The 16,106-nt window shown below is 37.7% G+C and overlaps 1 protein-coding gene across 2 annotated transcripts; it reads left to right on the top strand.

Annotated features, from left to right (window-relative positions):
- The first annotated feature begins 59 nt into the window (after positions 1-59).
- Positions 60-15,399, top strand: arl6ip4 (ADP-ribosylation factor-like 6 interacting protein 4). Of its 2 annotated transcripts, none has more exons than XM_046842079.1 (7): positions 60-165; positions 2,509-2,692; positions 5,864-6,193; positions 6,318-6,435; positions 6,571-6,640; positions 6,847-6,899; positions 15,351-15,399. In XM_046842079.1, the coding sequence occupies exons 2-7, from the start codon at positions 2,515-2,517 to the stop codon at positions 15,382-15,384; spliced, it is 783 nt and encodes a 260-aa protein (XP_046698035.1). In that variant the 5' UTR covers positions 60-165; positions 2,509-2,514; the 3' UTR covers positions 15,385-15,399. The 2 variants fall into 2 exon arrangements, with proteins under 2 accessions (XP_046698035.1, XP_046698036.1); XM_046842080.1 differs by lacking the exon at positions 15,351-15,399 and adding an exon at positions 7,161-7,484.
- The last annotated feature ends 707 nt before the right edge of the window (positions 15,400-16,106 follow it).

Raw genomic sequence — 16,106 nt, 5'->3', positions numbered from 1 at the left:
TTAGAACTTGAATTTTGAAATATTTTCTTTACCTGAACGGAAGTTGAGTTGGTAAGCAAATTAAGAGCCCTCTCCCAGTATGGACACAATGCGCTAGCACAAAAGAGGAAAATACATTTGACCTGTTCTTTACTTTCTTTATTGTGGATTTTTGCTTCAGTTCTGGTATGTGACTACAGAGTGGTAGTTAAATGTGGGGAAACAGTATATTCATGCTTACATTGTTTATATTGTTTATATCGAGAATCGCAAACCTCTTCGGAAGAATATCGCTTTCGAAACAGAGCAGTTGAGTTTATTACTGTACCTTCAGGTTCGTCATGGAGGAACTGGATCACTGAGTGCGTCCTTTTGATATGTGTTCACACTGTTTAATAATATAGAATATATCGATCATTAATATAAAAAGAGGTTTAAAGTTCTGTTGCGGGAATGGTGTTTGTTGATAGGCTCGATTTTGAAGGAACACACACGTGTTCATATAATATAAAGAGGTGTAACATGTACCTGGAAATTTTACTTGAGTAAAAGTATTGAGCTCTTACTGCAAAATACAAGTCAAAGTTACCCATTCAAATATGACTTGAGTAAAAGTCTTGTATCTTATATAGTATCTGATTCGAACAGTATTTGGATATTTGACTCGTATTGAACGTAGACACAAAGATGTACTCGACCTCAACACCAAGACACGTTAGTAAAAATCCCAAAATTGTTGATTTGTAAATCAAAAAATTTAAAATGTAAATCAGATTGTACACATCAACACTGCATTAACCATCAACACAACAACTTTCAACACGCCAAAATGAAACGAAGATCAAACACGTTTGTAAGAAAGAGTAAATTAGTAAAGGGATCTTTAGTTAACAAAAAAATTTACAGTATCATGTCACAAAGAAGAAGAACTATTAGTATTCAATGGAAAAATAAAATTAAAGTAAATAATTGTAAAGTAAAACCAAATATTCTGCTGTGATTTGATGCATCTCTCAGTCTCGGAGACGGGCGAGATTTTTATTTCATTTAAGAAAATATCATTTTTATAAAAAAAAATTTAATATTGTTATTTAACAATAGATTTTATTTGTAATCTTTTTACATTAAAAAGCTGGTTACAAAATTGTAGTTGGTAATGCTCATTGTCATGTGAAATATATTGGAGTAAAAAGCTGCTTAGTAAATTCCATTCACGTTCGGTTATGAAAAATGTATTTGTTGATGCCATTCATTATTTGTCACATAAATAATGTGTTGCATATATCAATATAAAACAGTGATTTTTTTAAAGGACAAGACAATAAACACTATATGGTCAAAATGTACTAATTTTAATGACCAAAAATCCCAAATGTTTTAGAAAGCAGGACAGTTACTAATGTCTGTTCAGATACGCAACTAGGATTTGTTGATAGGCTGGGTTTTAAAGAAAAATTAATTAGGGCATTTATTAAGTTCACATCAGAAGGTTCCCTGGTGGTCTAGTGGTTAGGATGTGGCGCTCTCTCCGCTGCAGCCCGGGTTCAATCCCCGGTCAGGGAACCATCCCCAGCCACTCTCAGTGCCGGTTCCAAGCCCGGATAAATTGGGGAGGGTTGCGTTAGGAAGGGCATCCAGAGTAAAAACGTGCCAAATCAAACATGCGGAGGATCCGCTGTGGCGACCCCTAAAGGGAGAAGCCGAAAGAATTCAGTTCACATGAGAGAACATGGATTTTCCTGTAAATGTGTCTCTAACCAAGTCCCTCAGCCAAGACTTAAATAAAAAAAAAATTAACTCCACAAATCTGTTTCCTCTTAGAAAGTTTGAAAGTATTTGACCGCCCATTACATATCCTTCGGTTGAATCTTATAGAAAATGTATGGGCTACTTAGAAAAAGGAAATTTGTAGCCTTTGGTGGATTTTCTTATCCAGAAAAATGTACAGAAGTATTATGCAGTATGTATTATATGGCCTAATTTATGTATGTGAACAACTACTTCTTTCAGATGCTCCTGTTAGTGGTCGCCACAGCGGATCATCCATCTCCATATCTCTCTGTCTTCTACATTTGCCTCTTTCAAATTAACCACCTGCATGTCTTCTTTCTCCACGTTCATAAACCTCCTCCTTAGCCTCCTTCTATTCCTCCTTTCTGCCGGCTCCTCAGTATTCTTCTACCGATATACCCCACATATCTTCAAAACATCCTACCTGCATGGTCCTACTTAAAAAAAGATCAGTGACAAACACTGGCTATCCACTGTATGATTTACTACAGATATTCCAGACTGCCTCTGGAAGCAACACCAACAGAAGAACGGTGCATCTGTAGCTTCAATTCAGTTCAATTCATTTTTATTTGTATAGCGCTTTTAACAATGAAAATTGTAACAAACCAGCTTTACACAGATAATAAGTTGGTTTTCATATCTGAGCAGCTACACACAAATACAATCAAAATGTGTTTAACCTGAGCATTCAAGATTAATAATAAGAGCTTTGCATCTCATTTGCAAAAATTACAGATCACAATGGGGCGAAGTCGGTCCCGCAGCAGATCTTCTGAGATGTATGTGAGTAGACACGTAAAAGAGCGAAGATCATCAAAGAAACGTCACAGATCTAGCTCTTCATCTTCCAGCTCTAGCACTGCAAGACCAAGCCCTAGCAAGAAACGTGGCCATAGTTGCAGCAAGAGTCAAAGTGCAGGTATTTTGCAGTTTTCCATCAGTCTATTTTGTCTAATCAAAAAGTTTTTGGACATTTGACTAGTCCATAAATTGACCTTTTTTATTGTATAATATTGTATGTTTATTTTAAAAGTATAACAAGATACAATCTAATAATAAGGAAGTCTGTATTATCAGGATTAAAGCCTAGATTTGCCAGAGCCTTTAATGGAAATGTACAAATCCATGTGACTTAGTTAGACAGTGATTTGACATTGTTCTAATAAATTATAATGTTATTAGAGTTAAATAATATTAATATGACAATTGGTTGAAAATATAACAAAGATTCCCATTAATAATGGATATTATGAACAGATGCTCTTGTAAATCCATATTTATGCAACAAATTGTATTAATTGCTCTATGACCGAAATCCAAATGAAACATCTATCAGTCAGTCACAGTGTAAAAACTGCAGTATTAAAAACTCTGTTTAATGTAAAGTGCTGTTTTATTCCACATGTTTAAACTACCTCTGCTATTGATGCATTTCGATGGTGGCTAAACAAAGCATCTAGAAGTTCACACTCAATTCAATTGACAGTTTTGTAATTTTGCCTCTGTACATTACCACAATGGTTTTGAAATTAATTATGATGTGATCGAAGAATGTAAAATAAATTACAGCTATTTTTATGGAAAAAATTTTGTCAAACTTAGAAGCAGTCTTATAGCATGAGCATGTAAAGCTGAGGCCAGAAGTTTTGAGAATGACACAAATGTTAAATATTAATTAAGTCTGCTGCCTCGGTTTTATGATGCCAATTTGCATATAATCCAGAATGTTATGAGCAGAATTGCAATTAATTGTAAAGTCTCTTTTTGCGATGAAAAATCATTGTTTGTCCTCTGTTCGCCCATGGTTATGCGAAAGAACAAAAGTGCAGTCATCACTAAAAAAACGGTCATTCGGCTTCTCCCATTAGGGGTCGTCAGAGCGGCTCATCCGTATTCATGATCCGCATGTTCGATTTGGCATTTGGCACATTTTTAAACTGGATGCCCTTCCTAACGCAACCCTCCCCATTTATCCGGGCTTGGGACCGGCACTAAGAGTGCACTGTCTTGTGCAACCCTAATGGCTGGGGTTTAAAGTGCAGTAATCACTGCTTTCCACAAAAAAGGGATTCACAGGCGAGGATATTGCTGCTAGTAAGATTGCACCCAAATCAACCATTTATTGGATCATCAAGAACTTTAAACAGAGAGGTTCAATTGTTGTGATAAAGGCTTTACGGCACCCAATGCAAGTGGCTGCTCAGACTGCTGCTAGTAAGGACGCATATCGGTAGCACAGTTCTATTAATTCTGTAATATGCAAAATTGCAACCATTACTACTTGGACATATTACACATATCAAATCAATTTGGGGAATACATTTTTTAAAATTTCATTTAATTTTTATAAAATGTGTTATTATTATAAAATTATTATTTAATTTACTCGTAAAACTACTGGTTAAAAAATTTTATAATTTCATTTTCCTTTTGCACCAAACTTTGCACATATGGTAACGGAAAATTTACATTTAAATAAAGAAATAAATTGCCATTTTGAATATTGGATCGCCATTTTGCTTTTTACATTTTAAATTGAACCGATATCCTGGGTCAATATACAGGTGACTGTTCCCCCTTGTGGCCTGGCGGGAATATAGCGGTTGAATCTGTTACAAATACAGTATACAGAGCTAAAACCCTAATAAAAAAAAAAAAGTTGGGATGCTGTGTAGAATGTAACAAATGAAACCGAATGTACAGTAGAACACAGTATTACATAGAAAACATATCAAATGTTGAAACTGAGGAAATGTACCATTTTAAGTAAAAAGGCAATTTTTAATTTAAATGCAGCAACGTCTCAAAAGATTCTGGACAGGATGTCCAATATGAATTTTTGTGCTTGTCTTTTTATGCACAGAGATTATTTCAGATTCTCTGAATATTTTAATGATATGATGTAGATGAGATTTTTAATCTTTGCAATTTATTATTATTATTTTTAATCTATGAAAAACTGCATCAACAAATTGTGGAACAATTTCAGATAAATGTTCCACAGTTTTTCATAGATTTTTTTTTTCATCTCCTGATAGACTTTACATCTTTAAGATACTCTTTTATACCCAGTCATGTTATTGACCTGTTTCAGATTTAATCTAATTAGTTTTTCACAAAATGTTCTTCCAGCTGTTTATATTTAGTAACACTTACTTTTTCAGCCTTAAAATGTGTTGCCATACAATTCATGATGACCATATTAGTAAACTGCACTTATTTATTTATTTATTTATTTATTTATTTACATTTTACACAGCATCTCAACTTTTTGGAGCTGAGGTTGTACTTTAGAGAGATGCTTTCTACCCAAAGTTACTGTGAGAGTACCCTCTTTCCTCTGATTTCAACCCAGTTGAGCATGTTTTCACTTAAGACTTACAATCAATTAGTAATTTGAGGCAGCTCCATTAGAGGCTGTATAATGGCCTCTTTCTTAAGAAAGGAGGCTCAGTTTTTGGTGTCTATGGGTTAAAGAATTAAGGCAGTTGCAAAATGCAAAGAATTTTGCAGCCAAGGTTTAAAAATAATCTTAAATAATTGTTATTTTTCAACATTTATTTTGATACTGAAAAATAAAAAGGGGGGACATACATTTTAGGGACAATGTTAGAGGTAAAGCATTTTTTATCATTTGTAAATGGTTTTGTTAAACTCCATGAACTAAAGCTAGAATATGCACTTCAATTGCTTATTGATTGCTTCATTAGAAATTCACTGAGGTGGTGTAAACAGGCATAATTCTAAAAATTGTATGGACCTGATTGGATACATGTAGTGAAAAAAGGAAAAAGGTAGCCCAATTTTAAGATAAACGTTGTTACAATTATCCATAAACATATTTTCAATATATCTATTACATTACACCTGGTCCTGTTACATTTACATTTATGGCATGTAGCAGACACCCTTATCCATAGCGACGTAGAACAGTGATTCTGTTAGACTAGTTTTAACCCTTTATTCACCTGCCTCACATTTTTAGGGTGACTAAACTTTTTCCTGCATTAGGAATGTTAGTCTACATCATTTTTTAGCATATTTGTGTATTTTAAATAAATGTATTTTACTGTAATGCACTTTTATTTAGATTGTAAAGCAGAGAAGAAAAAGCAAAAGAGAAAGCGACATTCTTCCACTTCATCAAGCAGTTCATCATCATCTTCATCCAGTGATGAAAAGGCCAAGAGGAGGAAACATAAAAAGGCCAAGAAGCAACTGAAGAAAATTAAAGCAAAGGAAAAGAAGAAGGTGAAAAAGGAGAAGAAACGGCTTAAAAAGATGAAGTTAGCAGCTAAAGCTGAGGCAGCAGCAAATACAGCTCCATTGATGATCCCGGTTCCGCTTCCTGTTCAAATCGAAAGTCCTCAGTCATATTTAGAAACATGGCAAAATGATGATGCCACAGAACATGGTCCAGGTGAGGGAGCTTTTTTAAACTATATATAATTTGTTTGCCATCAGTGCTACATGTCTATTTTCTAAGGGATTAAAATGTGTCAACATTACAGATGTCATGACACATGTCATTTTGTTTACTTCAGTGATGACTGATGAACAGAAGGCCAGTTTTACCACCAAGAGGCCATTGACAAAAGAGGAGTATGAAGCCAGACAGAGTGTTATTCGCAGAGTTGTTGACCTGGAGACAGGACGTACCAGGTGTGTAATTCGCTCACTAGCACAAACTACCTAGATATGAAAAAAACGTAATAAGCTATTAATAAAAGAAGTAATACTTACTCATTCACTGAACTCAGAGATGATGAACTGGAGTGAATATCTATTGACTCATAGGCTTGTGAGAGGAGATGGAGAGATTTTAGAAGAAATTGTCAGCAAGGATAAGCACAAAGAACTCAATAAGGTAAGCTCGATTGCTTTTGCTGTAAGCTATTGCTTTTAATAATTCAATTTTTCAATTTAACACACTTTCGTGTAATTTTAATACACACAAAAAGTTACAAACATTTAATAATTTAAATTTTGACATATTACATGTACACTCTATTTAACTGCCATATTTACCGACTCACTCCCCATATTTACCTACAATCCTTTTATTTCCATTAGCAAGCAACCAAGAGAGACGGTGATACTTTTCAGAAGAGACTAGGAATTAACAGGTAGAGGAACACTTCACTGGGCATGTACAAGTATATCCAGATCATTTAAAGCCCTAACCTTGAGGATTCTGAAAAAAATATCTTTCATTGAAAAAAAGTGTTTCTCTGCTTTTGAAATTGTGTAAAATGTGTTACTGATCTACTTCTTGAATTGCTTTAAAGATTATGTGAATATTCCTCTTGTCTATTTCTGCTTTTAATGTTATATAATCTTATATATTATCAAAAAAGTTCTAAGAAATTCTACCTTGTGTGTGAAAGATTTTGATTTACAGTTGGAACATTCCCCTGGATTTTTGATGGTGAATGTTAAAGATCCATGAAATTTGAGAACTTGCCCTGAGAGTGGGCCATAAATGTGAAGCTGGATATATATGAATTTATTTATTATTCATTTGTAGGACAGTTTACACTAAAAATGTGGTCTTCATGAAAATCCATAAAAAATTTATATCATTTGATAGCTGAAGACTTAGTCTTTATAAAGTTATGCATTAGGAAACTCACTAATGATAAATGTGTGTTGATTTTCTTATGTAGCTGACAATAAATACATTTTAATAAATAAATACAATTTTATACATGGATTACTTTCAAAGTCCATTTCTATATTTATATAAATCAACTGCGCACTTTTAGCTGTCACCAGTTGTTCAGTAGCAAAAGTAGCTAAAAGGAAAAAAAGTCACCAGATTTAATTGAATTCTTTGTACTTTTCTTCTTCTTCTTCTTCTTTCGGCTGCTCCCATTAGGGGTCGCCACAGCGGATCATCCGTCTCCATACCACCCTGTCCTCTACATCTGCCTCTTTCACACCAACTACCCGCATGTCTTCCCTCACCACATCCATGAACCTCCTCCTTGGCCTTCCTCTTTTCCTCCTACCTGGTGGCTCCATCCTCAGCATTCTTCTACAAATATAATTCATGTCCCTCCTCTGCACTTGTCCAAACCATCTCAATCTCGCCTCCCTCACCTTGTCACTAAAACATCCTACATGCGCTGTCCCTCTAATAAACTCATTTCTGATCTTGTCCATCCTCGTCACTCCCAACGAAAACCTTAACATCTTCAGCTCTGCTACCTCCAGCTCCAACTCCTGTCTTCTACTCAATGCCACTGTCTCTAATCCATACAACATCGCAGGTCTCACCACAGTCTTATAAACTTTCCCTTTCATTCTTGCAGATACCCTACTATCACAAATCACTCCTGTCACTCTTCTCCACCCACTCCACCCTGCCTGCACTCTTTTCTTTACTTCCCTAACACACTCTCCATTACTTTGCACTGTTGACCCCAGGTACCTGAACTCCTCCACCTTCTCCACCTCTTCTCCTGCAACCGCACCACTCCACTGCCCTCCCTCTCATTCACACACATGTACTCTGTCTTACTCCTACTGACTTTCATTCCCCTTCTCTCCAGCGCATATCTCCACCTCTCCAGGCTCTTCTCAACCTGCTCCCTACTCTCACCACAAATCACAATATCATCCAAACATCATAGTCAGGAGACTCCTGTCTGACCTCGTCCGTCAACCTGTCCATCACCACTGCAAACAGGAAAGGGCTCAGGGCCGATCCTTGATGTAGTCCAACCCTCACCCTGAACCAGTCTGTCGTTCCTACTGCACACTTCACTGCTGTCACACTGTCGTCATACATGTCCTGCACCACCCTCACATACTTCTCTGACACACCTGACTTCCTCATACAGTACCACATCTCCTCTCTCGGCACCCTGTCGTATGCTTTCTCTAAATCCACAAATACACAATGCAATTCCTTCTGTCCTTCTCTATACTTCTCCATCAACATCCTCAAAGCAAATAAGGCATCTGTGGTGCTCTTCCTCGGCATGAAACCATACTGTTGCTCACAGATGGTCACCTCTTCTCTCAGCCTGTCTTCCACTACTCTTTTCCATAACTTCATGGTGTGACTGATCAACTTAATTCCCCTGTAGTTACTGCAGGTCTGCACATCTCCCTTATTCTTAAAGATCGGTACCAGCACACTCCTTCTCCATTCCTCAGGCATCCTCCCACCTTCCAAAATCTTGTTAAACAATCTGGTTAAAAACGGCACTGCCATCTCTCCTAAACATCTCCATGCTTCTACAGGTATGTCATCTGGTCCAACCGACTTTTTACTCTTTATCCTCTTAATTGCTGCTCTCACTTCCTCCTTACTAATCCTATCTACATCCTGCTTTACCAACTCCACATCATTCAACCTTCTCTCTCTCTGATTTTTCTCATTCATCAGTTGCTCAAAATACTCCCTTCACCTTCTCAACACACTCTCCTCAACTAGTCAACACATTTCCCTCTCCATCCTTTATTGCTCTAACTTGCAGCACATCCTTCCAGCTCGGTCCCTCTGCCTGGCCAATCGGTATAAATCCTTTTCTCCTTCCTTAGTGTCCAACCTCTCATACAGCTCCTCATATGCCTTTTCTTTGCTTTCGCCACATCCTCTTTACCTGCTGCCGCATCTCCTTGTACTCCTGCCTACTTTTCTCATCACTCTGTCTATCCCACTTCTGTTTTGCCAACCTCTTTCTCCTTATGCTCTCCTGCACTTCCTCATTCCACCACCACGTCTCCTTGTCTTCCTTTCTATTTCCAGATGTCACACCAAGTACTTTTCTAGCTGCCTCCCTCATCACTCCTGCAGTAGTTTCCCAATCACCCAACACCTCTTCACCACCACCGAGCCCCTGTCTGACCTCTTCCCTGAACCTCACACTACACTCTTCCTCCTTCAGTTTCCACCATCTTATTCTTCTTTCAGTCCTCACTCTCCTTCTCTTCTTCTTCGCCTCCAAAACCATCCTACAGACCACCATCCGATGCTGTCTAGCTACACTGTCTCCTGCCAACCTTACAGTCTCCAATTTCCTTCAGGTTGCATCTTCTGCATAGAACATAGTCCACCTGTGTGCACCTTCCTCCACTCTTATATGTCATCCTATGATCCTCCTTCTTCTTAAAATAAGTGTTCACCACTGCCATTTCCATCCTTTTAGCAAAATCTACCACCATCTGCCCTTCCACATTCCTCTCCTTAAGGCCATACCAACCCATCACCTCCTCATCACCTCTGTTCCCTTCACCAACATGCCCATTAAAATCTGCCCCAATCACCAATTGTTCTTTCCTAGGTACACCATCTACCACTTCATCTAATTCACTCCAGAATCTTTCCTTCTCCTCCATCTCACAGCCAACTTGTGGAGCATAGGCACTGATGACATTTATCATCATCCCTTCAACTTCCAGCTTCACGTTCAGAAACTCTCTTCACCTCCACTACACTCTTACTGTACTCTTCACTCAGAATCACCCCTACACCATTTCTCTTTCCATCCACACCATGATAGAACAGTTTGAACCCACCTCCAATGTTCCTGGCCTTACTCCCTTTCCACTTGGTCTCCTGAACACACAACATATCTACCTTTCTCCTCTCCATCATATCAGCTATCTCTCTCCCTTTACCCATCATAGTACCAACATTTAAAGTACCAACCCGAACCTCCACTCTCCTACACTTCTCCTTTTTCTGTCGTCTCTGTAGACGTCTTCCTCCTCTCCTTCTCCTCCTTCGGCCAACAGTAGCCCAATTTCCACGGGTACCCTGTCGGCTAACGATACCTGTGGCGGTCGTTGTTAACCCGGGCCTCGACCGATCCGGTATGAAATTCTCATTTGTGATCCACATATTTGATTTGGCACGTTTTACGCTGGATGCCCTTCCTAACGCAACCCTCCCCATTTACCCGGGCATGGGACCGGCATTAAGAATGCACTGGCTTGTGCCTCCCTAATGGCTGGGTTGAATTCTTTGTACTTTTAATGATTCATTATCAAAACACTAATTAAATTATGATGATAGTTGATTTTCTGAAGACATTTTGAATAGACAAAATACTTTTATAACACAAAAAAAGATTAACAATTATTTGTTTACACCTACTAGGAACACAGACAAAACAGTGATTTTTGAAAGTCAAATAGTCATCAAGTAACTCACTTCATTACTTCTAAATATAGCAAAAACAAGATCACAGAAGTTTGAGGACAACAATGGTGATCAGTTATTGGTAAACAGATATTATCAGTGATGTGTGTATGGCCAAACATAAATTTTAAATCCCTACTGTCAAGTCAAGTTTATTTCTATAGCGCTTTTCACAACAGACATTGTCTCAAAGCAGCTTTACAGAAATTAACAGTTTAAGGTGAATGGTGTGTATTTATCCCTGATGAGCAGCCGTGGCAACTGTGGCAAGGAAAAACTCCCTTAGATGTTATGAGGAAGATACCTTGAGAGAAACCAGACTCCAAAGGGGAACCATCATCATTTGGGTGACATCAAGAGTGTGATTATAAATCTTTCAACAATACAGAACACTGGAGAGTGAAAACTAACATGAGCACTGGCGTGTAAGATTATGAGTAATGATCCTTCTACAGTCTTTTAGTGATTGTGGTTATAAAACTAGGAGCTACTGAGCAACTCATAAAATAGCTCAACATTTGTGATCATCACAGATCCAACACCAGCTTCTCCATGCCAGAGCCTTTACAGTTTTTCTCAACTGCTTTCAGTCATTTCTTAGATCAGAATTGAAGTTTGCAGATCTCAAGTGCATTTCTTAAAACACATACAAACTGCACAACATAGTGGATAACTGGAAAATACGCGTCACCTGCTCAAAATGCTTTGTCTATCATGCAAAAGCGTGTTTTTTCATCAATCATTGTGTCAGAGAAAGCAGAATCCCATGTCATTTTTTCAACAATGTGAACGTGACAGGCAAAATGATTAGTCATGTTGTCAGTAGAACATCATACTCAGTTTTAGTTATTTAAATTATACTCAAGTCAGGTTTTGATGACTAGAAACTACTAAATTACCGTACTGGTGTGTGTCATAATTTGAGGTGTCCCTCCGGTAAAAAAAAAGAAGTTACTTTTGCAAACCATTGTGCATCAACCAGGTGTTACAGTAATTTACATGGTATGAATAGATAATTTTTCTAATTGATTCCATCTAACCTCAGTTAACCAATCAACATCGACCCACGTAACAGTATATGGAAGAATCGAAACAAGATATCACACTGTATTCACATTTTTACTGTACTGTCAATACATTACTTACATACTTTAATACAGCCTCTTACATACAGAAAACAAAGGAAACTACACATAGGCTATTTAACAACAAATGAAAACCTGAAAAAGACAAAGACAAAGTGGGAAAAACTACACATGTACAGAATGTAAAGGTGAAATTATATGGCAGTTTTCCTATGCGTCATGTCGGTCCTCTCTGTTAGGCCACAGATTCTCATCCACATCACAACAATATTTTCCCTTGCTATGCATGGTGGAAAGAATCTTCTTGAGTGCCTAATCCAGCCTCTGCATGCATCTGCTGAGATGTCCTCACATGCTGCATCCATGGCAGCCAGCAGTGTCATCCGTGTATGTGGCTGATGATCATAAACCTTCCACCTCCAAGCCGAGAAAAACTCTTCAATTGGGTTCAGGAACGGGGAGTAGGGTGAAAGGAATTCAATCAGCATCCTGCGGTGGTGGACAAACCACTGCCTGATGTTGTCAGAGTAATGGAAACTGACATGGTCACAAATTACTACATACTTTGGTAGATCATCTCGAATGAGGTCCCTCTCATCTTCAGAAATGACATTTCTATAGAGCTTGTCTAAGAATGTAAGGAGATGCTGTGTGTTGTACGGTCCCATAATAGGAATATGAGCACAATATATAGCACACCTTGGTCTGAAATAGCAGCACACAGTGATGTTTCCTCCACGTTGGCCTGGGACATCAACAGTAGCTCTCTGGCCGATTAGATTTCTACGACGCCTTCTGCCTTTGGCCAGGTTGAAGCCAGCCTCATCCAAGTATATGAAGTTGTGAGGTGGTTCTCTTGATTCCATTTCCATTATGCGCTATATACCAGAAAAAACAGTGTGCATAAATTACTGTATTTGTCGTCATTGTTTACAGCTACATCAAATGTAAAGATCTATGAAGTTCCACCAATATCAAATGTGTAGAAGTTACTCTTACAGTATAGTGGGTATACAACATACCTGTACAAACTGGAGTTGTAGCTCTTTCACTCTGTCAGCATTTTTTTTTAAAAAGGGTACATTGTACAGCTGCTTCATGGTGATTACATGTCTTTTTAAGACCCTATCTATAGTTGAAATGCTCACAAATTGTATATTTTATTGTATATTTTACTGTTGTCTTCAACAATAGCACTTTGTATCTCCCTTAGTCTTATGGTACTGTACCTAACCATGTTGCAAATTGCTTCCTCCTGCTGAGGTGTGAAAAGGGGCCCTCTGCCACCCCTGCGAGGTTGTCTTGCAGTCCTACATGAGAAAATATATTGTAAATTATAGAAGTATAAGAATCACAGGATTTTGATTTATACAGTAAATAACTAAGAATACTATATGCATGGAAAACCTAAGGTGTGTTACAGTATATGTAACAGTAAATCTACAGTATTACTTTACTATACAGTACATTACATACCTGTTCTCTCTACGAAATGTTTGAATTATTGATGACACAGTTGTTCTTCCAACATTTGGCTGCACCCTTCAACCAGCCTCTTCCATTGTGAGGCCATGATTGATAACGTGATCCACAAGTGTGGCCCTAATTTAATCTGGAATCGCTGTGTATCTTTGGCATCTTATACCTCTTCCTCTTCTGCGTCTCTGTACTCTTCCACCACGCAGTCTTAATCCTCTTCTTCTTCCTTCAAACTCCACATGAAGTGGGATCCAATTGGCACTGGTACGTCTCTAGATGGTTCAGGATGTTTGCGGGGTCGGCATCTACTTCTTTAAAGGGTACAATCTTCATAAGATGGGACGTGACTGGGGCTGGAGCAACCTCAGGATGCCTCGGGATGGGTAGAGAAAGAGAAGCAGTGGAGAGGAATTAGCGTAGCTGCTGTTCATGATATTAACAGCACAAGTTGATAATGTGCATGTGATCAGATATTCTGGAGCACAAGGATATGATGTGATGTGTATTACGTGTAGGCTTTGCTAAAAAGATACGTTTTTAATCTGCACCTTAAACTGGGAGAGTGTGTCTGAACCCCGAACACTGACAGGAATTTAGTGTTTTGTAAGTGAGAAGCAGTAGTTTGTAGTCGATTTAAAGCTTAACAGGTAGCCAGTGTAGGAACGAGAAGATTGGGGTTATGTGAAAGGGCTTGCTTGAAAGGGCTTTGCAAATATTCTTATATTTTTCTTATATTCTTATATGAGTTGATATCTCATCAACAAGGGCCAAGACCAAGTCTGCATTACATCTCTATTTTTTTCTCATTTTTAAACAACATTCTTATCTCACTCTAAACACCGAAGTAACATTTAAAGATTTGTCTCAAGCTTAAAATCTTTTTGAGATAATATTAAAACTAATACGTTTTTTTAAAAAGGGTATCCCCGCACCACCAAGCTGGTTATATTTAACTATAGCATAATTTATATACCAATATGACTCTGATTGCTGCATAAACAGATTCAAATAACAGTCTTGTTGTAATATATGTTTATATGATATACATTATTTTAACACTGTTGGCCTAAATATTGTATCATCACCCATCAGTGGTGGACGCAGTACACAAATCATGTACTTGAGGAAAAGTAAAGATACAGTAGGTAAAATATGACTCCAGTAAAAGTAAATGTGCTCCAATTAAACTTTCATTTAAATAAAAGTACAAAAGTATTTGCCTTCAAATGTACTTAATTATACAAGTACTTTGATATATTATGACTATGATGTCCTATTTTTGTCTTGTTGATTTTCCTCTTTCTTAATCAACTCAGTTTATGTGAAAAGACTCTAATTTTACTCTTAGCACAGCAACCTATAATAGAATTATATTAATGAGTCAAACACTGATTGATATCTAATAAATAATCATGAGTCTCTATTCAATGACTTAAAAAAAAAAATCACGCGAATAAGAACACGGGTAATGTGGCGAGTTAGTCAGGAGTTTCTTCCATCATTTATTACTCTCAAAACTGACGCTGAACTGTATGTTCATGCATGACCGAAAGGCTTCCTCATTGATTAGTTTCAGCTTTGAAAAGCTCCTCTCTGCTTCAGTGGAATAGTTAAACACATTTTCTCAGAGCAGTCCACAAGTTTGGATACATTTCTGAGAGAATTATACGTATATAAATTCCACCTTAAATGCATTTAATGCGTAATTAAATACACGTCATTGTGCATAACCTAAATGATATACAGTTATTATTTCATTAAAGGCATTCGCTTATATCCTCCGAACGAGATGAGTGATGAAGCTGCATATACACCTTTATCTTTTGCACGTTTCCCCCTACATATTTCCTCTTTTTCAGAATTGGGCTCCTGAGAGCTTTTTGTCATCCATAATTTTCATTTGGATTCAGTTCTCCTCACTGATGTGACGTCACTCAACCACCGGCTATTCTTTCTGAGTGTGTGAGTGAGGGAACTTATCTGAGCGGTGGGTGCACACTCCGAGACCCGACCATGACATCATAACTGACGCGACAGTGCAAATGAGCGGTAAACAACAACAAAAAATTATCGATTTTTGTTGTTTTTGCATGGACGCCCCGTGCCGCACCTCCAGCAAGATGCCTCCCTGGTCGGCTGCCCATGTCCCCTCAATCCACCACTGCCAAGCGGCAATTAAAATGGAGCGTGCGCTTTACCCTGAATGCTGGCTCACTGTGTGTTTGTCACGTTTTATCTGCTCATAAATAAAAAGGAACGACTGGTTTTGCGAACTGTAGTTGAGTAAAAAGTAAGATATTTCACTTTAAAATGTATTGAAGTTAAAGTAAGTCTCCCCAAACGTGGACTATTTGACTAAATTACAGATACGCGAAAAAACTATTTAAGTACAGTAACGAATTACATTAACTTCGTTACTGTCCACTGCTGCCCATCAACTCTTACTGTCTGTTTGGTTGTACAATATTCATTTATTTTAATAAAAGTTAATAAACCAACTTTGCATATGACCCAGGATATGTGCTGTGCCAATGAGAATCAGTCTGATTCTCGAAACTTCACTCGCAAACACTGACCATGTGGAAGTACTCAGAAGATGCATGTGCAACAACCCC

The sequence above is a fragment of the Silurus meridionalis genome, chromosome 27, assembly GCF_014805685.1.
Source record: "Silurus meridionalis isolate SWU-2019-XX chromosome 27, ASM1480568v1, whole genome shotgun sequence".
Taxonomy (NCBI): Eukaryota; Metazoa; Chordata; class Actinopteri; order Siluriformes; family Siluridae; genus Silurus; species Silurus meridionalis.
This window is presented reverse-complemented; position numbering and strand designations above follow the sequence as displayed.

What these genes read in the sequence shown, in the direction of transcription:
- arl6ip4 (XM_046842079.1), top strand. Translation starts at nt 2,515, where the DNA reads ATGGGGCGAAGTCGGTCCCGCAGCAGATCTTCTGAGATGTATGTGAGT. An exon ending in CAGCAAGAGTCAAAGTGCAG is followed by an intron (nt 2,693 to 5,863) that starts GTATTTTGCAGT and finishes ACTTTTATTTAG; the next exon opens with ATTGTAAAGCAGAGAAGAAA. An exon ending in AGCACAAAGAACTCAATAAG is followed by an intron (nt 6,641 to 6,846) that starts GTAAGCTCGATT and finishes TATTTCCATTAG; the next exon opens with CAAGCAACCAAGAGAGACGG.